The sequence below is a fragment of the Nesoenas mayeri genome (assembly GCF_963082525.1).
Source record: "Nesoenas mayeri genome assembly, chromosome: 9".
NCBI classification, from domain to species: domain Eukaryota; kingdom Metazoa; phylum Chordata; class Aves; order Columbiformes; family Columbidae; genus Nesoenas; species Nesoenas mayeri.
The window spans coordinates 18871903-18899857 of NC_137557.1; the positions used below are offsets into that span (position 1 = coordinate 18871903).

General features: G+C 40.3%; 1 protein-coding gene across 3 annotated transcripts in view; it reads right to left on the minus strand.

Moving 5' to 3' along the window:
• WDR33 (WD repeat domain 33) overlaps nt 1-27955 on the minus strand; it is a 69800-nt gene that overhangs the window by 4753 nt on the left and 37092 nt on the right. Inside the window, exons 8-18 of one of the 3 annotated variants that reach the window (XM_080349514.1) lie at nt 14787-14913; nt 14051-14205; nt 13841-13919; nt 13200-13310; nt 12273-12367; nt 11345-11431; nt 10955-11094; nt 10435-10587; nt 9099-10118; nt 4148-4250; nt 3259-3721 (exon numbers count right to left, since the gene is read on the minus strand). In XM_080349514.1, coding sequence (XP_080205640.1) covers nt 3259-3721; nt 4148-4250; nt 9099-10118; nt 10435-10587; nt 10955-11094; nt 11345-11431; nt 12273-12367; nt 13200-13310; nt 13841-13919; nt 14051-14205; nt 14787-14913 — 2533 coding nt within the window. Of the gene's footprint in view, nt 1-3258; nt 3722-4147; nt 4251-9098; nt 10119-10434; nt 10588-10954; nt 11095-11344; nt 11432-11951; nt 12051-12272; nt 12368-13199; nt 13311-13840; nt 13920-14050; nt 14206-14786; nt 14914-22405; nt 23291-27955 lie in introns of those variants that run through there. The other 2 variants (XM_080349512.1, XM_080349513.1) reach the window with 2 other exon arrangements.

Consider the following 27955-nt stretch of genomic DNA (forward strand, 5'->3'; position numbering starts at 1 on the left):
TAATGAAAAGGGGAGAAAAACCCAATCAGTGAGCAATGATAGATACAGGGTAAGGTGAGGAAAAGCATAAGTGAATTTTCTTTAACTGTGGTGGTCTTACTTTCCCCTTCACTTTTTCCCTTCCATTTTAGTGATAAACTGAAAAAATGCAAGCAATGAGACTCATGGCTGTATCAAAGCATTCCCGCATCTCATTCCTATTGATCTGGAATTCTTTTGCTAGAACATTCTCTTTTTCATTCCATTCTTCTAAGTTTACAATTTTAGCAAATGAATCTAGACTCCACGTGGCTCTGGTTACTGAACAGCATGCACAGTGGCATCCTACAACCTCAAGAGCAGCTTATCCAGCTGCAATAATGAATAATTTTGTTCTGCAAAATGTAGTTATGACACTGAAGTTGATAATTTTGTTCTAGTAAGTACCATGGCATCTTCGGTAATTTGGTACGGTTGGGTTCTGCACCTCATCTCAAATGAGTTTATCTCCTCCAGTATCTCACTGGGGCTTTAACAGAGATCTTCAGAGAGAAGAATGGTTCTTAAAGAACTGGTGGTGCCATTTCAGGTAAACTTATGGATGGCTGCATGAAAATGAGTAGTTTTGGTTTTTGCACGGCCAGTTTAGACACTTGGAGTGCTCGTAAAAGCACATATGTCCTCTTGGTGTTACTGCAACCCCAAAAGTGCACGCCAGCACCGGTTGTTGGGATTATCCCAGTTTACAGCCCAGTTTCTGCGCACACACAGGTGAGATGTTAAGGTGGAGCGGGCACACGGGCTCAGGAGCCCTCGGTGGCACCCACGCTGTCCTGCCCGCCCTCACTGGCAGCGCAGATACCGCTGAGCCCCCCACCGCCCCTCTCTTCCCACTTCCACACTGGCCAAACCAGAACCACCATCGTATTCAGGTGGCGGTGGCTTTGTGCAACATCCCCTTCCCCAGCTCATTAACGACACAGTGCATCCTATTACAAGCAAAACTTTAGATACTTTTATTTAGAATTTTAACAACATTAACCTTTTAATTACAAATTTAAATATTTTAACAGTAGTCATAACACAATACAATTTTTTTTAAACTTTTACATTTTTTTTTAATTAAAAACAATAGGTCTATCTCCACCTCCCAGCAAACAAACACGATACAGAGAGGAGGCTGCTGTGCCTGTACAGGTACAACAGCAGCTGGAGGGAGTGCTGTGCATGGACAGTGAACCATTTTACATTAACCTGGATGATCTGGGAAAACAAACTGAACAGTTTCAGGTACAAATGGTTCAGATAACCACATAGCAATATTGGTTAGCCTTGAAACAGCACAGTCCTCTGCATGTTTTTTAGAGGGCCTCCTGTTTTAATACTGACATGGTGCGACTCTGCTTAGCTCGTGAATGACCAGGGTTTGCAACACAAGGTCCTACAGCTAGCAGGGACAGGGCCTTGCCTTTTGCTTCCAGGCAACCACATGCACACAGTTTAGCTTTGAAATCTATCATACTTATGCCTGACACGGCCACAGCTCCTAATATTGTGTTCTGCGTATCCTTTTTCACTATTCCAGATCAGTCAGATGTAAAACCCTGCCTCGCACGGGGCTCAGTTCCTGTTCTGTCTGCTCTCGCATCACCCTCCTGGCGGCCTAGAGCCTTAACGTACAGAACTGGGCTCTGCGGGTTAGCGGGCAGGGACAGGCAGGTCTGCGGCAGAAGCATCGTGTTGATACGCACAGGTAAAGTAAGAACAGGACGGGGATGAGGAGGACGTAGAGAGAAACACACGTGCACACACTTCCCTCTCGAGCTTGATCAGTTACAATCTAAATTCCAAGTCAGCTCAGCGAGTGGTTGGGATTAAGTTCACCTCAGCATCTGCAGTAAATGGCACCTAATTCACCTTCATTCAAAGAAATTCATTAAGTTTGCAAGCACAAAAAGCCCGTTATAGCTCTGTGCCGATTCCTTTTAAACCAAACTCTGTACAAACACTCGTACCCTGACAAGTAAACTCTTAGTAGTTCAGAAGTCAGGTTTACAGGTCACAAGATTCTTGGACTCTTCCTGAAACCTTTTTAAAAATCAGGATAATCATTAAATATTTTCCAGTCTCTAAGCATTTCCAAGATAAGATTTGAAAATCTCTGCTGAGCTTCTGAAAGTGTTGTCTGCTTTGTCTTTGAAAATTCTATAATGCAGACCATTCAGCTTGGATTCTCTGGATTTTTACTCTTTTAAAATGGCTTTGTTACCTTCTTTTAGTTACTGTTCATATCTTTTCATACTCTTCACACAAAAGGAAGGTACATCTTTACAGAGCTAGGTAGAAAATAGCTAAAAGAAGAGCTGTATAGATGCAAAGTAAAAGGAATGTAAGAAAATTATTAAAAAGGCAACTAAAACACAAAAAATTCACATTATGTGGAGACCACAATATATTTGTACAAGTACATGTTCTTAAACATACAGAGTTGGTGGTCAGTGAGAGGCTTAGACCTTGGAGGCCAAATTTAAATCGGTTAAACTAGCATAGATCTGGAGCAATTTTGATGACAATCTCGCTGGCCTAGCGAAATTTCTCCATAATTACATTGGTAACTAGAAGCAAATTCATCCCTTTGTGATTTACTTGGAAATCGTGAGCAATGATGTGGACATTGCTGTAAATTAGATTGGTTTTGAGTTCTTTGCTTGGCATTAAGAAACAAGTCAGAAAGAGAAATAAAACTTCTACAAGCAAAACCATGAGAAAATAGTCTCACCAGTCCAAGAGATGCTGTAGCTCTGCCCCTTACATTTGACAGCAGGATGAGTGTTCCTGCTCCTTACAAGTGTATTACATCTCATTCTACAGCCCCTACAGTCACGCTGCAGTTTGTGACTGGAGACAAAGTCTCAAAATCCACTTCTAGTGTTCAAAAGTGTCACTTTAACCTCCAAGTTTCCTCTCAATTTTCATCAAAACGGTCTCAAATCTTCATCCTGTGTTACTGGGTCTTCTCTACAATTTCCTCCCTTCTCTTTACTTACTGTTTAAAGACACGGAAGCTGCTGTGTACAATGACCATTTTTCAAGTTTTCTTCTATTACTGAATGATTTTTATGGACTCTACACTCAGGTATATTAGAGTTTTCATTTCCTTATTGGTTTCCAGTTTAAAAATCTGAAACAGATAGACTCCTTAATGAAAAGGAAACCAGGAAGAAAGAATTCCCTCCATTCACCCTTGAACCCCCAAAAGATGAGTAGATTTATTCTTACCTCTCATCTCGTCTCCCTCGGAAGCGTGCATCCTCAGGATCCCGTGGATATCTATCATCCGAAGGTCTCCGTCCTTCCCAGGCACCAGGAGGCCCACGGTTTGAACCCCCTCCTTCAAATTCCCTGTGATCGGGAGGAAAGGGAGGCCCAGGTCCACCTCGTCTCCATTTTTCGTCTTGCAACGGTGGGCCTCCTCTCCCCTCAAATTCCCGCAATCGATGGCCAAATCTCTTATCTGGATGGAAGTCGTCACGGAAGTCATCTGGTCGATCAAAGTCATCATGGAAATCTGGGTGAGGTCCTCGTCTATCTGGCATGCCCCTGCTGTCTCTACCATCACCCCACTCCTGGCCACCTCGAAACAACCCTCTCTCGGGCCCATGATCGGGACCACCACTGTTCTGGTCGTGCCTTCTATCTGAGAGAGGGCCCATGTGATGGTTTGGTGGACCACGGGAGTCACCTTGAGGGGAAAAAATCATAGCAGGTTTCTGTAACGTGGTCTAAAAACGCTCTAGGATGCTCTAGTTCGTACAGTTCTACAAAGCATACACCATACAGTTCACATCAAATACTTCTTTGGGGAAAACTTTTCCTCTATATTCCAGCGCAAGTCTACAGAAGCTTTCCTCTCAGCCAATGCCCTGTGCTCTGCTGTAGCCTTTTCTGTCTAGATCAGAGGTGTCAAACTCATTTTAATTTAAACTAATTTAAACATTGGAGTAGTTAGATTTATACAGTCCTAAAATAACATTCAGCCCTTTGAAGGCAACCATGAGGCTGACGTGGCCCCCGCTGAAAATGAATTTGACACCCGTGATCTAGAGGCACTGCACTGGAACAGCCTCTTTAGCAGAATTACAGAGGAAAAAACAACGTATTTAATTACCTTTATTAAGACCAGGTCCTTGGTTGTGAGGGCCAAGCCGACCTTGTCCTCCCTGCTGCCCCAGGCCTGGGATCAGTGGTGGAGGACCTGGGTTCTGTCCGTCCTACGAGCACATAAGAAGAAAAGCCATGTGAATTGCCACGCGGGTGTTTTTTGCTTTTAAGCATTTTGAAAGGGGGAAAACCAGTTTTCTTGACATAAAGGCTGTGGCTTCAGAGGTCTTGCAACAGAAACTGCTGATTTTCCAATGGTTTCAGCCTAATTTTTCAGACATTCCCATCAGTGATGCTTTTCAGTCACTGTGAGAAACACCTGATTTTATAGGAAATGTAGCATTTTGAGGACTAATGTAACAACCAAAGATGAAAAAGCTCACATTGTAACTGCTTGGCAGAGAAGATGAAGAAATCCTGTATAGTTGTTTGAAAAATGCCAGGTACTGACTCATATGTAGTTAAAATACTGCATAGACCAAAGACTGCCTTTGGAAATGCACAAAAAAATCAAATGATGGAAAAGTAAAAATGTCAAGAATGTTGGGATGGGGGGGACAAGAACAGGGCCATGAGAGAACCTCTCCTATAAACCTTTGTGAACTGTTAACATGGAAATACACGAGTTTCATTTTGAACATGCTGGCAAAGTTTGCTTTTCTTAATTCTAATTCTGGGATTAAAAGAAAGTACTAACACATGAAGCAATGCCAGGGCTAAAGGCAGAAGCTGCAGTCACCTGTTCTTCTCAAGCAGAAACTGCATGAGCGGAGATTTGTGTAAGTTATTTGATCCAAAAGAAAAATATATATGAGTCTTTTGTTATTTTCCGTATTTTTGGGAGTGATTTCTAAAGGATAAAATAATGTTATTCAAATTCAGCTGCTGTCACAGACCCATGAAAGATTTCTACAGGTATCAGGTTTACGCTGGAGCCACTATGGTGACACTGGTTGGGAAACAAATCGGTTGAACTGTCCAATTTTGCTTTTAAACGGCAAAGGCCAGAAAAAAAGTCATCATTTGGGATTTGTACTTGGCTGGAACTAAAGAGAGTCACATACATCCTATACACTGCAGCGATGAGATCCAACAAGAAAAATGTATCACTGTGAACAGAGTTGGAACTTGCAAGATTGCCAGACAAAACTCATGTTGAAATCATCAAAACAAAAAAGCCCCCAAAAAGCCATACCAGAAACCCCTAAACACATAATAACTCTTTTCCTAGACATGTCCAAAAATGTAATATTTAGACTTAACTTTCATATTGTCTTGCACAAAAACCCTTCCAGGCTGCAGGTAGCTTGTAAATATGTAAAACCTCATAATTTGCTGTCACTGTACTCATAGTAACACTGTTTAATCTCTCCGTGAATTAGCGTTAAATAATTTTCAAACTTTACATTTTTGAGAAAACGCTACCTTTTTTTTTTTTCTGTTTGCAGAGAAGCGTTAAGTTCCTTTGTGTATTTTTCCTAGCATATCTTGAAATACTGGTTTTAAATTAAACACTTCTATTAAACTGCAATACAGGTGATAAAAACACAAAAGAGCACACAAATACATACTAGAAACAGAATCACAGAATCGACTGGGTTGGAAAAGACCTCAGAGATCATCGAGTTCAACCCTTGGTCCAACTCCAGTCCATTGACTAGATCATGGCACTAAGTGCCATGTCCAACCTCACTTTAAAAACCTCCAGGGACGGTGAGTCCAGCACCTCCCTGGGCAGCCATTCCAATGCCTGACCGCTCTCTCTGGAAAGAATTGCTTCCTAATATCCACCCTAAATTTCCCCTGGCAGAGTTTAAGCCCGTGTCCCCTTGTCCTATTGCTGACTGCCTGGGAGAAGAGACCAATCCCCACCTGGCTAGAACTTCCCTTCAGGTAGTTATAGAGAGTGATGAGGTCACCTCTAAGCCTCCTCTTCTCCAGACTAAACAAGCCCAGCTCCCTCAGCCTCTCCCCATAGGTCTTATGTTCAAGTCCCTTCACCAGTCTTGTTGCTCTTCTCTGGACCCGCTCCAGCACTTCAATGTCTTTCCTGAACTGAGGGGCCCAGAACTGAACACAGTACTCCAGGTGTGGCCTCCCCAATGCAGAGCACAGGGGAAGGATCACTGCCCTTGTCCTGCTGACCACGCTGTTTTTGATACAGGACAGGATACCATTGGCCTTCTTGGCCACCGGGGCACACTGATTGCTCATGTTGAGCTTCCTGTCAATTAGTACCCCCAGGTCCCTTTCTGCCATCGTATTTTCATTGAGTAATTTTGATAAGGACTTTGGGGAAAAGGAAAAAAAAAAAAGGCAAAATAAAAGGCCTGGTCCAATGCCTATTAAAAAACCAAAAAATACTTTCCTAGTGACTGAATGTCGAGTCCAGAACAAACCGATTCCCCGACTAGGTGAGATCCAGCTGCGGCAGCGCTTCTGCTGCTCTCCAACCAAACCTCGCTGCAGTTCCACCAATTCTCGTTAGTTCAGCATCTGCTTGCTCACAATAAACTTCATTGAACTTCTTAAACTTATGCCACTACTGTTTAACCAAAGCAGTGGTATTTAGCACTCACTGAATAACCTTCCTCAGCGTTCAGCAAAAACCTCTGTTCCAAACAAACCGTGCTCTGACAGACAGAAGACAGGGCTGCAAAAATGCATTTGCACATGCCTTTCACTTCAAAATTCATTCTGGACCGCAAACTGGGCTCGAAACTGAACAGCAACATACAAGTATGTGCATTTTGCAATAGCAAAATAGCTCCAAAATACTACTACTAATTTGGGAATATTCTGTTTATCCATCTGCATTTTAATAACATGCCTATCTCCAGAATAAGATTTTGACAATCATATCTCAGGCAATTTCCTTCTCATAAACATTCTCTCTTCTGTTTCATGTTTGCAGAAGGCAGCAGAGCTCACATGCATCTCACCCACGCTCTGCAGAAAACCTCTGCAGGTAACTGTGGTATCTTCTATGGAGATTAACCTCCACAAATACGTATACATGTTCAGTATTAGTGTGACAAGCCCTTGATCAAGCAGATACCTATTCATACGCTCCTGCTACTGAAGAGGAAGGCACTTGATTTGTACAAGTTTACAGAAGATGAATGTCAAATTCACAATAAAAAAAACCAAGCTAAAGCCTACTGTTTAAGAAAAATCGCAGATGGGGCATTTTAAAATAGGAACTACTATTGTATTCATATTGCAAAGAAGCAAAATGGAGCAAAACCTGACATGCATTTAAAAATCTGTTCATTTTTAAAAGACATTACCATACTAGAGCTGCAGAAGGAAGGAAAAATGGTCAAAAATACCTTGCTTTGTCTTTTTTTAATATCTGTAAAAGACTTCAAGATAGCAGAATTCACTGAAAATAACCAGGCACCTGTGAAAAGCAGCTTACTCAATGCTGAGCAGAGTGCCAACAGCAGGGTCAGACGAGGACAGACCTACACGGATGTGTAACCGTGCACAGACCTTCATACACACATCTTAGTAATTAGTCTCAAAGCAGAAAAGTTCGTCTCCCTGGGACAGCAATGAAAAACGCTACGCTGGTTTCAGTTAGATAGTTGTGGAACCAACTCTTTCTCACCTAACTTTGATATTTTTGAAATCTCAGCAATAGTGTCCCATTAACAGAATTCTGAAGGGAATTATTGCTGATTTGTAAGGAAATAAAATATTCATATAAACCGCACAATTTGTAGGCTACTCTGCCTCAAACCGAAATGAAATTACTGAGCGAAAGCTCATTTCAACATGTCATCCCTCACTGTGACTGGTACTGGACTACACACCAAGGACTATACGCATACCTGTCTAGAGCTTTAACTAGAAACTATGGATTGCAAGTCTACAAGACAATTCTGTCCAAAAACCCCCCCCACAGTTTTTAAAATTAAGTCGATTTTTTTTCCAAACATTCACTTCAAAATTTACCTTAAAGCTGAAGACAATCAAGAGAAATTTTAAATACAGAATCAGTGCCATACAAATAGGAACTTGTAAGAGCTAATAAACACAGGAGTCTCTGCGCTATCTGTGGTAGAGCAGAAAACGGAACAATCCCACTGTGAATGATGCTGAAGAAGGCAGAGCAGGTTGTGCCTCATACTGAATCAGACCTAATCAAAGCCTGACTTGATCCCTGCAGAGTTAATCGGTGGGTCTATAAGCACTCTGCAGTATTCCAGCTCAGCTGGTGAACCCCCGAGGAGTCCAGTGCTACAGGGACATCAAACCAGCAGCACATCCAGGTCACGTTCAGCAGCTCCAGCTCAGTCCTCAGCCTACCAGACCTAGGCTAGTCCTAGACAAACCTGCTCAATAGCTGGGCTCGCTCTGTGCTTCTTGGCAAATGGTGCGGTAACAAGTTAAGGGTGGGCAACGCCAATCTCTGAGCCTGTGCTCCACGCAGTACAAAGGTGGCTAAATGAAGCAGGATGGCTGTGTTTCGGTGCGCTTAGTCTGAACTGGTAAGTTCAGCCAGAGCTAAGCTGAGTCCAGGTGTGTCAGCATCTGTGGTAAATTCATCACAGTTTGGATAAACTACTCTGGGACAACTCAGAGTTGGCAGTAACTTGCTTTAATAAACACATGTAAGTTTTCTTATGTTCAGTTTGCTTAAATTCAGCTTCTCTCAGTGCTTACCTACTTCCCCCTTTAAGACAGTTCAGTGTCCTTCAATTAAAAATCTGGAGTTTCTCTTGGGGTTACATATTTTCTGCACCAGTATTTCCAGTAACTCCTTTCTGCACTTACCCATACTGTTCCCAAACTATATAACTCCGTTCATTCCCATTGAGGTTTCCCTGAGGCCTCAGTCTCGCAGCTGTGCCGAACCTCCAGCCCCTCAGCTCTTCCTCTGCCTTTCTACGGCGTGACATTATCATTTCCACATTCTTAACACTCCTCCTGTTACACAGACCAACACGTACCTGATTAAACGGGGGACGAGGCCCATCGCCCAACAGAGGCGTTTTCTGCTGCTGGAAAGGCAGAGGGCCCTGGGAAGGATGTGGCCCCCTCGAAGGGTTCGGTTGTCCCTGAGGTCCTTGCATGTTTCCTTGTGGCCCTACCAAGGAGCCTTGTGGAGGTCCCTGCTGGCCTTGTGGCCCACGCAATTCTTGTGGCGGTCCTAACATTGTACCTTGAGGCGGGGGTCCCTGGAGGCCCCTCATCTCCTGGGGACCATGTCCTAGTAAACCACTTTGCATATGAGGACCTCTCATTTCTTGCGGATGACCCATCATCATCCCTTGTGGAGTAGGTCCCTGGTTATCTCTGGGTCCTGGTGGACCCTGCATCCCTCTTGGATTAAGTCCCATCAAAGGCCCTTGAGATATAGGGCCCTGCATCCCTTGAGATCCTGGAGCTCCTTGCATGCCATGAGGAAGAGGTCCTTGCATTCCTCGGGGACCAGGTGGCCCTTGCATTCCTTGGCCCCCAGGGGGGCCCTGAGGACCCAGGTGACCTTGTGGGCCAGGTGGACCCTGTGGTCCTAAATGAGTCTGAGACCCAGGTAGACCCTGTGGTCCTAAGTGGCCTTGGGGGCCAGCGTTACCCTGTGGACCTGGTGGCCCCATTGGCCCATGAGGGCCAGGATGTCTCTGCATTCCTTGATGTCCATGTAAATCCTGAGGCCGTGGCATTCCTTGGGGAGGTCCTTGGGGGCCTGGAGGTCCTTGTGGTCCCATGAATCCTTGTGGACCTGCACCTCCTTGGTGTAATGGAGGTCCTTGGGGTCCCGGAGGTCTGAATTGTCCTTGTGGACCAGGAGGTCCCATCTGAGGCATATTCATTGGCATTTGCTGAGGAAGGGGCTGCTGAAATCCTTGAGGCATCTGTGACATTGGGCCTTGCCCTGGAAAAGGTTGAGGTCCATGGAGAGAACCTCCTGGAGGTGGCGGCTGCACTTGCTCAGCTTGCTTTTGTGCAAGTCTCTCAATCTTCAGTTGCTGTCCAGAAAAAAAAAGAGACCCAGAAAAATCAACTAAGCATGAAAGTATATGTAACAACTGAAAATCAGAAACAACTATCTAATATCTCAGGAGTTTAAAAAGATTTAGTACTTTTCTCTTAATTAACAAAAATACATCTAAAGAGATGCACAGATTGGTATTAGTTAACCGAAACGTTGGGACCTCACTGAAGGTATCATACTTTCATGCACTAAGTCCAAGGTCCTGTTAAATCAGATTTTTTTGAAAAAAGGTGAAAAAATTACTGCAAAACAAGTTACATATTTTAGTGTTGAGGTCCTGACACACGTACCTCCAGGAGCTGTGGGTTTGTGTACTGAAGTGCTGCCATTTCCTGCTCAATCTCCGCCTGTGTCTTCTTCTTCTCCTCCAACTTAATATCTTCCTTTCTATCATTCAATGGCTCAGGTGGGGGAGGCAAAGGAACTTTATTCTGCATCCAGGCCTAAAAAGAACAGTAAACAGAAGATGAATTCTGAGCAACAACATGCATACAATATATTGCTGCACTGGGAAAAGATACACTGGAATGCTGTGTGTTACGGATATTCAGAAGCAAAAACCAATGTTGAATAAAACTTCAATATCTTGTAACATCTTATCTTCCAGGTACAGATACAAGATACAAGGGATTTAACCAAATATTTCATGCTTAAATAGTAATTAAACTACCAACTGTGGTGAATGATGTTGCACTGAGTGTTGATATGAAAGAGCTGATACTGGAAATTCAAAATGTTTCAACAGCCTCATATGTTTCGGAAGTTGGGAAAATAACGAACTGTTCTGTTCACTGTGTATCAAGTACTTACCTGCTGAAACTGTGCTGGTATTGGTTTTGCATAGGGCACTTTTTTCTGTGGCACCTTCTTTTGGTCCTTTTGCATTACCTCCTCCATTCCCCAGTCCAGTCCTGGGATCGTCATTTCAATATCATTGGACTCGTCTTTCCCTTTAGCACCAGAGAGACAAACAGTCAGAGCAACGCAGGTTCACAGAGAAATCCTCTTATTCTCCTTACAGATTATTTAGCAAAAGAGACAAAGAGGTTTTCAACTCTTCCTTCTTTACACAGGAGATATGCACAATACAGAACTTCAGAAAACAGTGTCTGTGCTGCCAAAATATAAGAAAGGAAAGGAAGAGAAGTCACACAGTATCTGGGTGGCTCAGGAAAATGCTTTCCCACAGCTCCTACTTACCCATCTGCTCTTGCTCCATGGCTATTTTCAATTGTTCAGGTATTCCCATCCCAGGAATAACTGCCAGGCTGTTGGGTTCCAGATCATCTAGAGAAACACAAATATTTATACTTCAAACATTTTTCTTTATGTTATCATTTTATCTCTCTGGAATCTCACATGCTTTTACCATTGCTATCATTACATATTTCACAATTAGTGGGTCACTTTTTAATGCCATACAGAAATTAGAGGATATTAAAAGAACTTCAGAATAATAAATACACCCCAAAAGGTCAGACACCATGTCCTTTAGGGGAAGTTACATTTCTGATAGAATAATCCATACCCATTCCCATTTTTGTCATTATGAATCTATACACTTTAAAACTTAACTTGGATTAAAGCGCCGCACAAAAGAGCAAATGAATAAAAATCTGAAGAAACAGACAACAACCCCAGAGATGAGAAGGTTGCTGAGGCATGCCATAGAGCTGGGCAACTCTGAGCAGCCTAAAACTACCAAAATAACTCCTGAAGAGGGGGGTAAAATGTTCAGATTTTAGTCAAATTCAATAATTTGGAAGATTTTTTTTGCTGTCGTTCAGGACTGTGGGAAGTTCTGAAGTCACATGAAGTTTTCAGGAAGAAAAGTAAGCTGGACTTAGCCAGAGAGAGCGCCAAACCTCCTTCCTGCGATTGACAGAGCAGGTCTTACCTCCCGGTGCTGCAAAAACAAAAGAAAACTCATTGTTGAAATAGTAATCACTGATAACACTGATAGTAAGATTATTCTTATTAAAAAAGTTTATCTAGGTAGTCAGTACCGCTATAATACTGCCCCATTGTCTTATCCAGAAGCTGCACTCCAGTGTCAGCTACAAGCTCCAGCCTTGTTCCTGTTCCCGACCCCAGGCCTCTTTCTTCCATCTCGGGGAAGTTGCCTTACCGTATTCCACACCGTCCTCTGACATCCCAGGCAGCAGGTTCAAGTTGTAACGATCTCGCATTTTATCTCCAGGCCGATTTCGAGTCCAAAATTTGCTGTCAAAAGGAAGTTATATGATCTCAATAAAGGATCAAAAGTATCTAAAAGTAATCTAATTAGTTTCCGCTTCTCTCAATTTTAGCATGCTAGCTTGAGTGTGTAAGGGTTCAACTCTTATTAATCGAGTTCAGTGCTGGACCTGACTTTAGGTGTTAAGTTCAAACAAAAAATAACACCCCAACAATTATCATATTGAATTGTATAGTTACAATTCAGAAGATGCTTTGAAGTGTAAGGGGTATAACGCACCGATATCAGATCCTGAACAAACAGATATATTTACAGTCCATTCCAATAACTCCTCAATCAATCCAAATATGTTCTTCACATACAACTAACATTATCGATACATACATCTACACAAAAAAATTTACTCCACATATAAAACGCTCCGTGTTTAAAGCTTGTTCTACCAAAAATATTAAAAGCACAAACTATATGCCTCCAAACATGTTTGCAATGTGAAAAGACACACATGACCTGCAGACCATCTGTGAGAATAAAACACTGGCTACAGGAGTATTTCTTCAGAAGAAAGCTACAACAATTATTTCAAAAATAAATTCCTCATGAGATTTCAAAGCTCACACACATCCAAAACCTTAGTGTTTTTTAAAGCTTCTTTAGATGAAGGACAAGAGGATGGACATCATTCAGTCTTCTAATGTAAAATGCAAGTGCCTTCCCATAATTTTTTCTCTCTGCTTTGCCATAGGTTGTGTATCAGCATCATCCCAATCTATCTTTGTTCACTGACGCTGTGTACCCTTTTAGTTTCTAAATGTAAATAAATTTCCTTAGATCTTTTCTTTAAATACTTGAAAATACCTGGTGTGATCATTTGAGCCTGAACAGAGAATGTGTCCAAGGGGATGCCATGCCAGACTCCAGATCATTCCTTCATGGGCCATTTCCATTCCACCAACCTCCTTCTCAACCCTGATGCATAAAACAAAAAAACCCAAACACAAAACATTTAATCATGACACAAGTGTGTATCTGCTACAGATACAATATACAAATTTTGTTATTCAGTTGTTCCTGTTCCTCTGTCCCATAATCTGCTAAATTCAAGCCTCTGATATTTTTCCATTGGGTGAACTGATTGTTCCCAGTTGTACTTACTAGGGAATTTAGTAGTGTAGGATTTTTAACTGTACATTTAGAAGGAAAATAATTGTAACATCATGCGAGAAGCCCTAAAACTAGGAGCTTCAACCACTCATCACCCCCTCAACAAAAGACTTGTTTTCTGTACAAGCAATTGTATCCTTTAAAATACACCTGCACAGGAAACAACTTCATCAAGAAATCACATTCACAAACATCCTCAGGTATAGAGCAAAACTACACCATAAACGTGCGTGTTAAATAGGGATTCAAAGGTGAAAAGTCTATTTTATGTTTAGTGTAATAACTTGAAGGTCTGATTATCATCTTTCCAACGTTCTGATGAAAATGCCACTTACCCAACATGCCAGAACAATAAAGAGCCATCGGATCCTCCACTGGCAAAGAGCCCCTCATGAACAGGATGCCAGGCCACAGCTGAAATTGAGTAAAGACATGATCAGAAAACACAACGCTGAGATTTCAGATGAATGAATGAAAGAAAATCAGGGTCCCAAACACTTTCATTTTAATCCAAACATTAATACAAATATATAACAAATTCTGACCTGTGGCCTCCTTCTTATGACCCCTGAAGACCTGAAGTTCTTCTTTCAGATTACGAATGTCGAAGAGCTTACAGAGATGGTCACGAGAAGCTGTCAGAAGCCAGTTGCCATTCAGATTCAGTTTCACCTCCATGACTGTGTTTTTATGAGCATGTCTGCAAGCAGAGAACAAAAAAAGACTGTTTGTCCACATACTGACTTCCCAGACACAAATAAAATACGATTATTTACCCGTCCCAAATATTCAGGTCAATGTCAGTAATTCAGGCTACTAAACCAGAACAGCGCAGCTTTCTGTGCAAAGGCCCTATCCCTTAATACTGTTCTTTTGTACTGCAGTGCGATGGGCAGCGCTCACTGAGCAGGATTCAGTTACTGTGCATGGCCCTACTGCAGTGTAAGAAATATTCCACCGGGCAGATGAAATGTCTCATTTGTGTTTCAACATCCCAATCCCGTTTTCCAAATGAGAACTGTGTGACCAGGAAGGCTATGAACAAGGACGAAGTGAATTCAAATTAGGAATACTGAAGTCAAAGTTTTCCAAGCATATACATGACTCCATCTAACCTCTACATTTTCTGGCACAGCTAACACACTAGCTTTCTATTTGAAGCCATTGTGTGTGGCTAAAATGATGTGAGGCAAAAAGCTAAGAATATACTTTAAAAATATATATTTTTATGAAGGTAGCTCATATTTGAGCAAAGCACAGTCTCCGTGGGCAAGAACTTACAGTGTGGCAAGACTCTGGCCAGTCTTTGGATCCCAGAACTTGATGGGCTGTTGGCTGTCTTTGCTTCCCGATACAACTAATCCCTTCGTTGGATGCCAGTCAACACATTTCACGTCTGCTCCATGTCCTGTTAAGAGGGTAAAAATTGTCCATTTTGAGATTTCACAAACACACTGAGAAATTAAAGGGTGTACACCTTATAACTGTCATGTAAAACTGAATGAAAAGCATCACAAAACACAGGTCACAAAACAAAATCAAACTAAATAAAAACTCCTCAGTTGTTTAGGGTGCATTTCTTGACACTAATCACTGGGAACATCTTGTTGGATTACACCCTCAAACCAAGCTCACTTTCACAAAAAAATTCTCAAAGAAATTTCTCCTCAAGCTGGTACTTCTCTTTAGGCTTTGGTCCTGTAACAGCGATGAAGCATTTGTATGGAGGTGGTAAGGGAAAATAATACAGCAACACTTCACCTTCCATGAAATATTGTAGAAATTAAATGCAAATACATATTTGTTCCTGTCCTATCAGCACTACACTTTTGCTGTCCTGTCAGAAAATAAGCAAGAAATTAAATTATGGATCTGAACATTAGCATATAATGAAATATATTATATTATAAAAAATTAGCATGTAACAAAAGAAATCTTATGAGATGTAACCTCTTAGGTCAGAGTCAGAGGGATTCAGGTTCTCCTAACGCTCAAGAGTTAAGAAAGAAAAACCCTTGTGATATCATTTCATTTTCAATAGACTGACTGACCCTGACAGACTATCAGTGCTGCTCAGATGACCTAAAATCCATCAAGAAGAAATGGCTGTTCCTACTACACAACAAAATGAGGTTTCTGAGCTGAACTATAGGGATTTAGAGAAGAAATAATGAATGATAATTTCTTTCTCCAATCTCTCTCCATGTCAGCCCCCTCCAAGGGAAAGCCAACAGTAATAGTGAATGCCAGAAAATGAGGCAGCATGCAGTAATTAAAGAAAAAAGCAAGATGAGAAAGGAAGGGCTGTCTGCAACATAAAGGCACTGAAGTTATAAAATGCTATGGAAGAACAGTAGCATGTTCCATCAAAGACAACACGCTCCCACCGCAGCTCCCACAACTACTGCTTTGCTACATGGTAGAACACATCGCTTCAAGCAGCACAAGCTGTCCCAATATAGGCCTCAATTCGACAAGGCATTAAAAATTAATATCCCTCAAAATTTTCCCAGGGCTACAGCAAAAACAAATTAGAATAAGCAATATACTTCTATCTTAAAATAAAAGCAAAATGTTAATGCATAGAGCACTCTCTCCATCAGATGAGTGCAACTTTCCTCCTCTGTGGAGGAAAGGACAGATATGGAAGAGATTCTTAACCCCAGAAGAAATGAATACAGCTTAGGAAAGTACATGGGGAACAACCTTAAGGATTGGTTGACTGTATGGATGAAGGAATCCAACCCTCCTCCCCCAGCCATAGCGGGCAGAACTGCCCATGGAATATGCAGAATCTCAGAGAGGAGCAGGATCCTCCAGTTGCAAAGACATAGCTGTGCTCTGGCCATCCGTCTGTCCTGCCAACACTTGGAGATGTGTCCTTCCCCTTCTCTCTGGCTCTTCCGACTCAGAAAGAAATGAAAAGCACCGTCTGTCTGGATTTGCTCTGACTAAATCAATCTCTCACCTAAAACATGAAGCCGGATACTGAGCAAACCTTGCTTCCCAGTGTTTATTTAGGAGGAACAATTCAGCCAGCAGTAGGACAGAAAGTGCTCTTCCCTCACAGTGGAAGGCACTTCACGCTTGCAGACCTGCAGTTGATGATATTCTGTACTGGTTGAACTGTATGAAAATGTGTTCAGACTTGAATACTTGAGTAAATACAAAAAACAAGACGAAACAAAACAAAACAACAAACCTCAAAGCTCAGCAGAACCATTAAAAACAACTACCCACATGGACTGGAATTACATTTGCCTTGCTGCTCCTGAAATAAAGACAATTAGTAATAGAAGAATGCTGAGAGACAAAGGGCTCCTCTGGCCGGTAAGATCACAACTGGGAAATGGGTTATGCCAGTGAAAAGCCATCTCTGGGTGACAGCCCATTCTGTGCCAGGCCTGGTTTAGGCTTTGCTTTTGAGACCAACCAGCCCAAATATGCACCCTGAGGGCAAAAAGGCTCAGAGTGGGCAATCCAGCTCAAGTTCAGAGCCATGCTCTGAGCAACCAAAGTCCTCTCTAAGTCTGCAAAAGGGAGTGACACCGGGCTGACGGGCTTCTCAGCAGCCAGATGCCAGGATGCTCAGAACTTGCTACCAGAGCAGATGAATCGTCAGGTACTTTTCAGCAGGCTTTTGACCATCATCAGCACATTAAAATTGAGCACAGGGATCAGAAGAAACTCATTACATTTAGAAACATAAGCATTATAAAGATAGATAATTGGCATTTGCTGCAGAGAGTAACCTTTCAATAGCAGGGGAAAACTAGGACCCTCCTTTGTAATCTAATAAAAATGATCCATCCTGCCCCCCCCCCCAGAAATTCTGCACTAAATGGAATCATCATATATACCTAGCTGTAGGTTCCTAATGCACTAAAGCTTTCTTGAGAGAAAATAAATTATTTCCTACAATAAATATGCTCTCAATAAACTATTCCCAAGGGATGAACTAACGCAGAAGAATTACACAGGATAACCAAGGTAACAGCACCATGTAATCAGACCCTTTAAAATTTCTTCTTTTCTCTCTTTTTCTTTAACTGGATGTTGCTTTTCCTTCTTTATACTGATAGATGTACCAACTACTATTTGTAATGAGGCAGATGATACAGAAAATATATGTAAAATAAAACTCACAGAGAAAAAGAAATGTGGCAGATTTTCCTTTGTAGTTGCTTTCAGTTCTTAGTTCCAGGCTGAGACCTGGGAACTGGACTCTCTCCTAGTCCCGAATTCCTGCTCAGAAAACCTTAATTCATGCAAATCTCTGCAGTTTATGTTCCTGATTTGCTGACTCTAAACAGCTTTTGCTCAGTAACTTCAGGAGCCACACGCGTGTCCTGGTGACCCGGGAGGGCCGGGGTGGGAATTCCTCCCTGAGCAACTCGCACCCTTACAGACCCCCTGTCATCTCCCTGTCTTGTAGGGATGCTTCATGGATCAATGAAGTGAAACGTGTAAATTGTTTAGAAATCACAGCAATGGAAAGCCTATAAACAAACAAAGACTGAAGGTAAAGATTTTTGATGAACTGAGCTCATTTAAAACCATGAGTTAATCTCTGAGCATAAAACCATACTAATGCTTGTGAGTTTTACTTACTACAACTTTTTCTAACTTTTTGTAAAAATCTGCAGAAAAAAATAAAACCACGTGTAATCTTTAGAAAGTTCAGATACAGAAGTACCTAATAATACTTTTCATAAGCATAATAAATTCTTGAACTGAGTAACTGTAGTCACAACTCTGTTAATTAAAACACTGATGGTCAATACTTCTGATTTGAAGGGTTGGTTCTTTAAGAGACTGAACAGAAACACTGGCTAGTAAAAGGCATAACAAGCTATAATAGGATTATATGCAATAGTGTTTAATCAAATCCAGCACGTCTGGAAAAGTACACTGAAATTAAGGACTTTTTTCCTCTCTTTAATTTCTGCATATATGACTTGTGAATGGAATATATGGTGTAAAAAAGTTGGTTTGGATCATTGTCTTTTTATCGCAGTCTATAACATACCTACATATTTTACAATGCAACTGTACAGAAACTATAAATTATAGGTATATCAGGTTTATTGCTGTGTCTCGGTTTTCCCTTCCTCTAGGAATGAGCCCAATTCTGAAGGCACATAAATTGTAAAGAGGATTTTATAGGCGATACTGTAGGATTTCTAGATCCCTCTCAGTAATTATTTGGATGTATATACACATACTAAAATGACACTCTCAAGGCATTTTCTTGTACTTTAACATCCATGTTCCAAATAAAACAGATATTTGTAACTTTATGTATTTAAAGAATGAATATAATAACTGATCTGCAACAGTACTGGTTTTCATCTAGAAAGAATTCTATTTGCTTGTGTTTAAGACACAAGGCTCTCTTACACTGTTTTAAATGGGGAGTAAATAGAGTTGTGTGTTCTCCACTTGAATTGATCAGACTCGAAGCCTTTTCATCACCATTTAGTAACATTCACATTTCTGTAACCTGTATCCCCCAAGAACAGAACAGAACAGCTCTCAGAAGAGCAGGCCCTTTGTACAGGACTGTTTCCAAGGGATCTGCAAAGAGACATCAGGCCTTGCTACCGCTCAAGCTAAGGTTCTCTACCCTCAAAAATAATAACTCAACAACAATAAAAAAATTTAAAAGGACCTGCAAGTCAAAGATAATGGAAAACAGTCATCTTAGCAGAAAGATATTGTAAGTTTTCTACATAATTCCCTTAGACTTTGTTAGTTGCTTCCAGCCTACTAGGCAAATTGGATTATTCTGCCCATTCCATTTTTACAGAAGGCTTTTAAAATGACATCTGACAGTTACCCATTTTCCTAGCAATTCCTTGCTTCTATGTAAAGCTCACATCAGAACTGAAGACCTCATATCTACAAGATCCTGGGTACTGTTTTGATAACACAGACCAGGTTAGCAATGCAGGTACAAATGTATTTTAATTCCAGTCATTTAGTGTTCTCGGCCCTATCACATTACGTGAACTATACTCCCCTTGAAAGCTGTCAGCTAGTTTATTAAACATGGTATCTAGAGGGACTGCTGGAGTTTTCATCTACCTACAGAGAATGTTTCCTAGATCATCAGTATTCCTCTGAATCAGCAGCAGAATGGGACATAATTAAGCCTTGTTTACAGTATTTTTTTTGAACAGTTCTATGATCGTACTAAGTCTGATTAGCTTCTGTAAGGGCTTATAGCAAGGGGAAGAAACTCAGCTGGGTCCCAGTGTCTGTGGGAACTGGGTCATGCAGGTTCAGTCGTTAACTAACAGGACTGCTCACATGGTAAAGTGAACATTTAAACTCTTCAGTGAATTGAAGGCAGGATGCTGAGCAACTTCCACAGCTGAAATGCATTGCTTTGAACAGAAATAAAAACAACACAACTGAAAATGTCTACTGGTTTAGATTTGTGGTGTCAGGTCTTTTTTAAATCATCATGTTCATGCTAAAGTCCACTAGCACTGTAGAGATACCTTTCCTTTTAGACGTATGTGTTTTTTCCTACCTCCTGAATTTACTTTGGAGCATCAGCACTGTCTACATCCAACCAGGTTATTTCCTGCATATGTTGTAAAACAAATAGAGACAGAACAAGTTTGACAACAAGTTGTGCAACAGCACAGTAATGAAAACAGCATCTGTAACATGCAAAGAAAGAGCTGTTTAACACTCTCTTAGAAGTGAGAACTATATGAAAATCAACTAAGTATGGATGTTTCACATAATTAAGTCATATCTAGATTGATCACAGGTATTATCAACAGAAAGTTATTTTAGTAAGTAAAAATTTTGTAATATTTTCACTAATTTTGCTTAATTGGTGTCCAGATTTTCTAACTTACCACCACTTTTATGCACTTAATCAAAAAAACCTACGTATAACATCAGGTGCACCTCTGTCACAGACAGTTCACCTACGTGATGATGTTTTTAAACGCAGCATAATGCTGAGTGCAATACAGTAGTCATTATTCTAATTAAGAGGTCATTATTAACCTTAAACAGAAAGCCATCAGGAAGCTCAGAGTTAGCTCAAGAGAAATGACAGCAAACGAGGCAGAAAGAGGGACGATACACCACATTAAAATTGTATAATACCTTTGTGTATATATATATATATAAAAAATATATATATTTTTATATATATATATAAAATACATGCTAGTAATTAGCAGTAATGACAGCCAATTTCAAGGATAAAGGCAGGTTCTCATCACAGAGTTAAATTATTTATGAAAAGCAGACTGGATTCTACTTTGCACACAGTTATGTATTAAAATTCTCACGGCACTTCATTTCTAATTCCTGTGCAGGTATTCATCAGAGAATTAGGAAGACTTTTTTAAACTGCAAAAGGTAGAACAACATCCTTTTTTTTTGGCTGGTTATATTATCTGTAAAGTAGCTGGGACTGGATGTTAGCCAGCCTACCTTTCAAAGCAGCAACACACTTTTCATTGGCAGAAAATATTTATTTACAATGCTATTTACATTTAACGATATTAGAAATAAGTGTGGTACAAGAAGCATTAAAAATGAACAGCAATTGTAAGAAAAATTCGCATGCGTCTTAACATTAACAGCTAAAAGGAGCCAAACCCCCCACTCCCTCAAAGAGAAACGGCACCACAGTTTTCTATTGCTTGTTGTCTGGCACCTTCAAGCATCTGGTACTAGTCCCTGGGTCTGGAAGGGTTTGTGCTGCCTCCAGTCAGTGTTTGGCGGTTTAAGCCATGAGACAAGACTAATCTCTAACCTAATGCAGCTCGGCAATTACATCGTGTTGTATAGAAAAGGGGAGAGTGCGGCCGTGTCCAGGAATAGAACAACTGGTGGTCCCTCAAGGGAAGAAAAAGTGTGAAACTGAAAGAAAGGAAACTCTGTTTTGTCAATCATTAATCTGAAGTTCCCACAGATTTGTGGCTTTATATATGGGTGCAGAATTGGTTTGCTGGACAGCATGTTTTTTTTGTAACAACAAACAAAAAAAATCCCTGAAAAGTGTAAGCTATTAGATGAAAATGTTCTCAGTCAAGTCCTACAAACATGAACCAAACAAGTGTTTTGGAGTCTGCTCATAGCCTGTACCACCAACTTGTTTTAAAAAGATGAGTCTGATTAGAATGTCAAACAATTTGAAGCCTCCCAATGACAGTTTATCTCAAGTAACTATTTAACTACTGCTCAGAACATAAAGCTATATTTTATGAATGCAGAACAAAGTGGGGCTTGTGTAAAAACCAGTGCCTGAAGCTAAGCTTCCAGTAAGCGACGTAATTTCAAAATGCACTGATCGTCGTGTCCGTGAGGTTTTCTAAGCACATACTTAAGAAACTAGTTTTATTGACTAACTATTGAAAATGTTGACCGGTGTGTTCACTTGTTGCCACCAAGGCACCAAAACCCCCGGCCTTTCCCTCTGCAGGCATTTGCCTGTTACGCCTCTGTGAACCACCACAAAGCAAAGCCAACGTTTGCTGGTTTTACTGGATACTACAAGTAGTAATGGAAAGAAGGAATGTCAGAACCACAGTATTTATTTAGACATGTTTTTAAAATAACCTGAAGCTAATAAAGAAACTTTGGTGCATCCTAAAATTCAATTTTGTGAGAGAATGGAAAAGGATGAAATTCAGGGGACACATGGCAGGACTTAGCACCAGCTTCGCCTCAAGCTCTGCGCTCTGATCTTAACTTGGGGCAAGGCTGTAAGCAGGAGAGTTGGGACTCTGAGTTCACAACACAGGGAAGAGAACAAATACGCCCAGAAAAGCTAAGAGTAACCATCCTCAATAATTTCCAGCAGTTATTTCCATTAACATCCTGCTGGATGGTCATTAAAGCTCTGCTGGCGATTTTGGCTGTCGCAAGAGAAAAGTGTAGTCCAAATATCAAGATGTTAATCCAAGTTTAGACACCACTCTCAGCAAGCTGCTAAAACTTACGAAAAAAAAATCGTGGATCCCAGCAAAAGAAGTTACAAGAAGTCTTTTATGTAACTGGATATACCGTTACTCTCAAGTGAACCCAGAGTATTTTAATTAAAAAGTCCCTAACACTGAAGGACCACCAAGATCTTTCAGTCAATTTGATCTTCCTCCATTGGAAGAGTTTCAATGTATTTTTGTAGTTATGGCTACACAGAGCAAGATCCTACTATTTTTACATCCCATTGAGAGGGGAGGTACTATCAGTGACTTTTCAAGACAGCCGTGTTCATCTGGCCTGTCATAGATGTCCCACCAGCTTCTCACTTTAAGCAACAGCAAGTTTGCAGGAAAACATTTTCCTTCCTGCCAACCAAAAAAGCCAGGTAAGCTACTTTTGACAGCCAGTTTACAAATATAGAATAAAAGCCTATTGTCATTTTAAGCAAAGAAATAATGAGGTTAGGTATAAAGAAGTTAGAAAAACTATTTTATTTGGTTCTAGGGCAAACACTGCATGAGCAGCAGCTCTCAGGAATAAGCAAACAGCACTTGGCCCGGGCATGGGGACTACAGAGATTATCAAACTTTGTACAGACTCTAGGAGAAGATGTATTTGTATCTGTCAATAATCCAGACAACTGGCAAGTATGAGCGATCTAAGAAGGGATATGCAGATAGAGGCTGTTTAACTTGCTCCGAGCACATAGGACTGGCCTAAGCTACAAAGCACGACTCTTTCCATAGAGCTGACGCTGAACGGACAGGAGACTTTTCATCTCAAGCACAAAGGACCATTTTTCAAGCAACTGACATACGAAAGGGCTGTAAATTATGAGAACAAAAACACGCATGATGAGCAGAATACCATGAACTAAACCAGAAAAACACCCCGGCATGTAATATCATACAGTGACTTACGAATATGTCTAATCTAGCGGTGATCTCGGGACTAATGAGAACAAACACAGCAAAATTAAACAAACAAAAGCAAAAAAGAACAGTGCAAAAATGTATTTAAAAGGCAGGAACAAAGCAATTATTTGAATAGTGTAACAGAAACATACCAGAGATAATACCTTACACTGAAATTTCTATCAAGTAGCAAAGAAAAGATGAGCTCAGCTAAGAGACAGAAACACGGAATTTTTTATCATAATCTTACTTCAAATTTCTGCACCAATGCTCTTATTTACACTTATTTTCCTGTATCTTCCTATATCACCACCACATTTGTCCTCTTTTCTGCCACTTATTAATTCTGAAAATTAAGTAAATATTTTCATCTTTCACATTTAAAGGTAATACTGAAGTCCATATTTAAATAGAGGAAACCAAATACTTTTTATTTCTGTTTCTATTTTTAAAATAGGTCCCCTCATAATCAACTGTTCTGTAGAGTGTGGCTGTAGAAATATCTATGAAGCTCTCTAAAATACCACACATCCCTATGTATAATCTTAAATTCCACAAGCACATGAATAGATCAAACAGTAAAGCTCTTCACATGTGATTGAACAGAGATGGAACAAGATGGTGTTGAAAACTTACCAGGGGTTTTGTGCAATAAGACCGAACAAAGAAAGGGAAAGATGACAACAAGAAGAAAGGGGATAAAACAATCCAAAGACTACTTAAATAACTTAAATATATCAGAACCAGGAGAAAAAAATAAAATATGGACAACACATAAAAGACGACATACATCGTTATGAGAAGAAAGGCAAAGAGGCTCATCACCAGGTTGAGTGGGGTTCCAGATAAGAAGTGCATGGGGCAAACAGTGAAAAGTGCTGTTCTCAGATTCATTTACTAACATCACGAGTAGATGTGAACAAAGCAAGTGGTATTTGATTTAAAGTGCAGGGAAAATAATACTATTTCTTCTTCACGCAAAAAAACCCAAATTGGTGTGAAACAGGTTTCCTATGACAGCATATTAAGGGACTGTTCTTTCACCATCAGAATAGTGGATACAAGAATTAAACAGACCCCACCACACCATATTACAGGTAGACTGAACACGTCTTTGAACACTGTGCTTCTACCAGGTAGATTTTTTCACTGCTCACTTCAAAGGAATGAAAACATTAGACAAGATACGAATATTGTGCTGGCATTTAAATGTGGGGTTTCTCTTTGTGATGCAATCTATGACTGAATTTGTATTTTGATCTATAAGTACGTGCACTCAGTAGCATGTTACAAATTGCCAAAATAAGCATAAAGAACGATGCATAGTGTTGGGGACGCCCTAAACACGGAGGCTTGCAGAAACGTATCCTAAGAGCACACTTCAATGATAACTGCAGTGTATATTCTCATGAATTAAGTGGAACTTTCATGGAAAAAAATGTTGATTAGAACAGGAGAATTTTCTCCCTAGAAGGAAAAAAATCTTCAAGTCAAATGCCACGTGTACAGCTGGAGCAAACAACTCCTGAGTGTTATTCCATACCCCTCCCTGTTAGTACCAGAAACATTGTCTAAGATCTCAAAATGAAAATTTTCCAACTAAAAGATAGACAGAAACTTCATTAGTCAAAAACCTTACACTTCCAGGGAAAAAAGTTATTCTGAAATACTTTTGGAACTCTAAAGTTTCACAAAAAGCTTGTAACAAGTTTATACAAAATTCTAGAAAATACATTAAAAATCAAATGAGATGGACAAAAGAATCCAAGACACAATGTCCATCTATTCCTAAGTGCAGCCATAGCAGCAGAAGAACAATTCAGACCATCTCCGCAGCAATGTTGAGAAAAAGCTTTTCCATTTTTCCGAAACAATGATCTTGCCTGCAGTATTTCAGTCATCTTTGTTACAAGATTAGCACAGATGCAGTAATACTAATACTAGAGATTGTAACTATTACTGTTCTGGAAAGAAAAAATTGCAATAATAAACAGGTTATCTATGGGACTTTTTCCCTTGAGTTCTATAGTGTTTGTTATATAAGAACACCACCACAAAAGATACCTGCTCAACTTCACTGCAAATCATCTGCAGCTGTGTAAAAAATGCAGACTCAAAGCACCAAAAGAAAATGTCAACTAGAGAATAAATTTAAAAGAAAAGGCAAAAGAGAACAAGTGTTTACTGGGCAGATGTCCTTCAGAAAGCAGCTCCTCCCTAAAGAATCTTCAGATTTCACTCAATGCTTTCTGTGGCAGTTTTTAATCTTAAACACACAGAAAGGAAATGGAAAATCTTTCCAGACTCAGAAATGTATAAACCAGTCCACGTGATAACAATGAACTGGGTCCATATTTGAAACTCCAAAGATAGGAGACTGAAGCTAAAAAGCAGCGCTTCTGGGAAAACAGCGTTTCTTTGCAAAACAGCAGGAAGCACCAAGTAAGTAGGTTAGGCACGTAAATAGCGAGGGAAAAGTCATCACCAGTTAATAGGTTGCTGTCCTGACCCTTGAGTGGAACTGCTCTGTGCTGTGTAGAAATAGCTACGCTGAGGAATGGAAAACCACAGCATTGCTCTTCTAGGAAGCTGGAATTCAGAAATCTGGAAAACAAAATTACTGATAAATTGAGTCAGTGACTGTGGGAGAGGTGGTAGGTACAGTCTCCACTCGCACAGATAAATCCCCATACGTAGGTTTATTTAAATAGTCATGGAAGCACAGAATCACAGGATGTGAGGGATTGGAAAAGATGACTTTCACGAAAGACAATGGCAGTATTTCTGTTTCAGAAGGGCTATGTAAGTACATGCCATTGCTACTGAAATAACCACTGAGGAAACAAAAAACAAACCCCAAAACAATCAAAAGTATATTTTTTGGCAAAATGATGCAAGATAACAGTTCTGCCCAATTTACATTTTGATTTTTAATATTTGTTGTTAATACAGTAGCCCTATATTTATGAGCAAAGTGCATTTTAACCTTCAAAAGTTCACAAAAAAAAAAAGGAAGCTTTAACAGGTATAATCCCATGTCAACAGTTTATTTTCAGTGCAAGGTAAAATACAGTTAATGCTTTAGTACACAGCATACACCTTCATTAGGCTAGTCTCTATTTTTGGAATACATATTCCCTTATAAACGATCTGCTGCTAGAAGATGCAGTTTTACAAGCGCCAGCGTGTCATGAACACGATCAACTGCGACACGAGCACTAGGCTGGAGAAAAAGGTAGAGCAGGCTGAGAACCACCTGGCTTTAGGAATAACAGATTCTTCACTTACTGGAACCTGGGAATTAATCCTTTGTACTCCGCCAGCAGTGTCCTAACCTCGAGACAGCACATCAACAGCGCTGGCTGCGCCTTTGTACCAAGGCAGCTGGCACCGAAAATAAAACACTTAGGGGTGTGCAGTTCTTTTACATGATGTCTGCAGTGAGATGCTCTATGCACAACGGATACATTCTATGGCAAAATAAGCAGCAAAATTCCTGCTATCACATACAAACGAGTTACAGTAGTTTTAAAATAAAAGCCTGATTTATCTATCATACAGTTTTACCAATAGTCCTTTATACTACTGAGTGAATTAAACTTTTCTGAGGGACAGATTTTCTAGAACTTTAGTGCAATTTACCACCTTTCACTGCCAGATTATTTATTCAAACTGACTGGAAACAAAATTATCACACAACATCTGGTCACTAGAACTTGTTACTTAAACCAGCAGTGTTACCAGTCACTACCATGCAGAGGCCAATTCACAGTAAATGGCATCAAAAATAGCCACAGACTGTAATAATCTGAAAAATTAACTCCCTTTTCACACCTAAGCTCAAGTCCTCAAGGATGGCAGAGTAAACACATCAGGAAAAAATATTTTGATACTCTTCAGGTCTAGTAAATGCACCATTAATTTATAAGATTTTTAATATGGCACTTCAAATTAAAAGTCAAATTAAATCCCAATTAAAATTCCCCAAATTGTTAATTTTCACATATCACTACTAAAATATGTTTGTTAGATACTTGTGATAACTGCTGCTCTAACAAATCCTTCTCAGTATTTTTCAGGAAAACCTGAGTCATGCCTATTCCTTACTTGCATTTTGACATCATGCCAAAAGTTAAACTTATTCAAATACTGACATCCTATTGGAACAAAAGTGATTAATTTGGTCAATAAAGTATTTTGTAATGGGTTAAAAAGAATTTCTGGTATTTCTAGTAAATCATTTCTGTGTAATAAACCACCATTATTGAGAACTTTCTTTGAATTTCAGTGAAGTGCTATGGCTTGCTACACGTTGCGGTGACAATACTTGGTAGGACAGAGCTCCGCAGAAACTAATGCAACTTCAACCACTGTGTAAAACAGACTTAATTGCCAGTATTTCCACATCCAGACTTACTAGGAACAGACATCCTCATGGTGAAACTGTCAACTGAAACCCACACCGTAAGTGCTCCTGAGGAGAAACACTGTGTATTCCTTGAAGAACTCCGTGACGCAGGGAAAAGAGAACAGCAGAGTGGGAGAGCAGAGGCAGCAGGTGAAACCTTTGAGCAA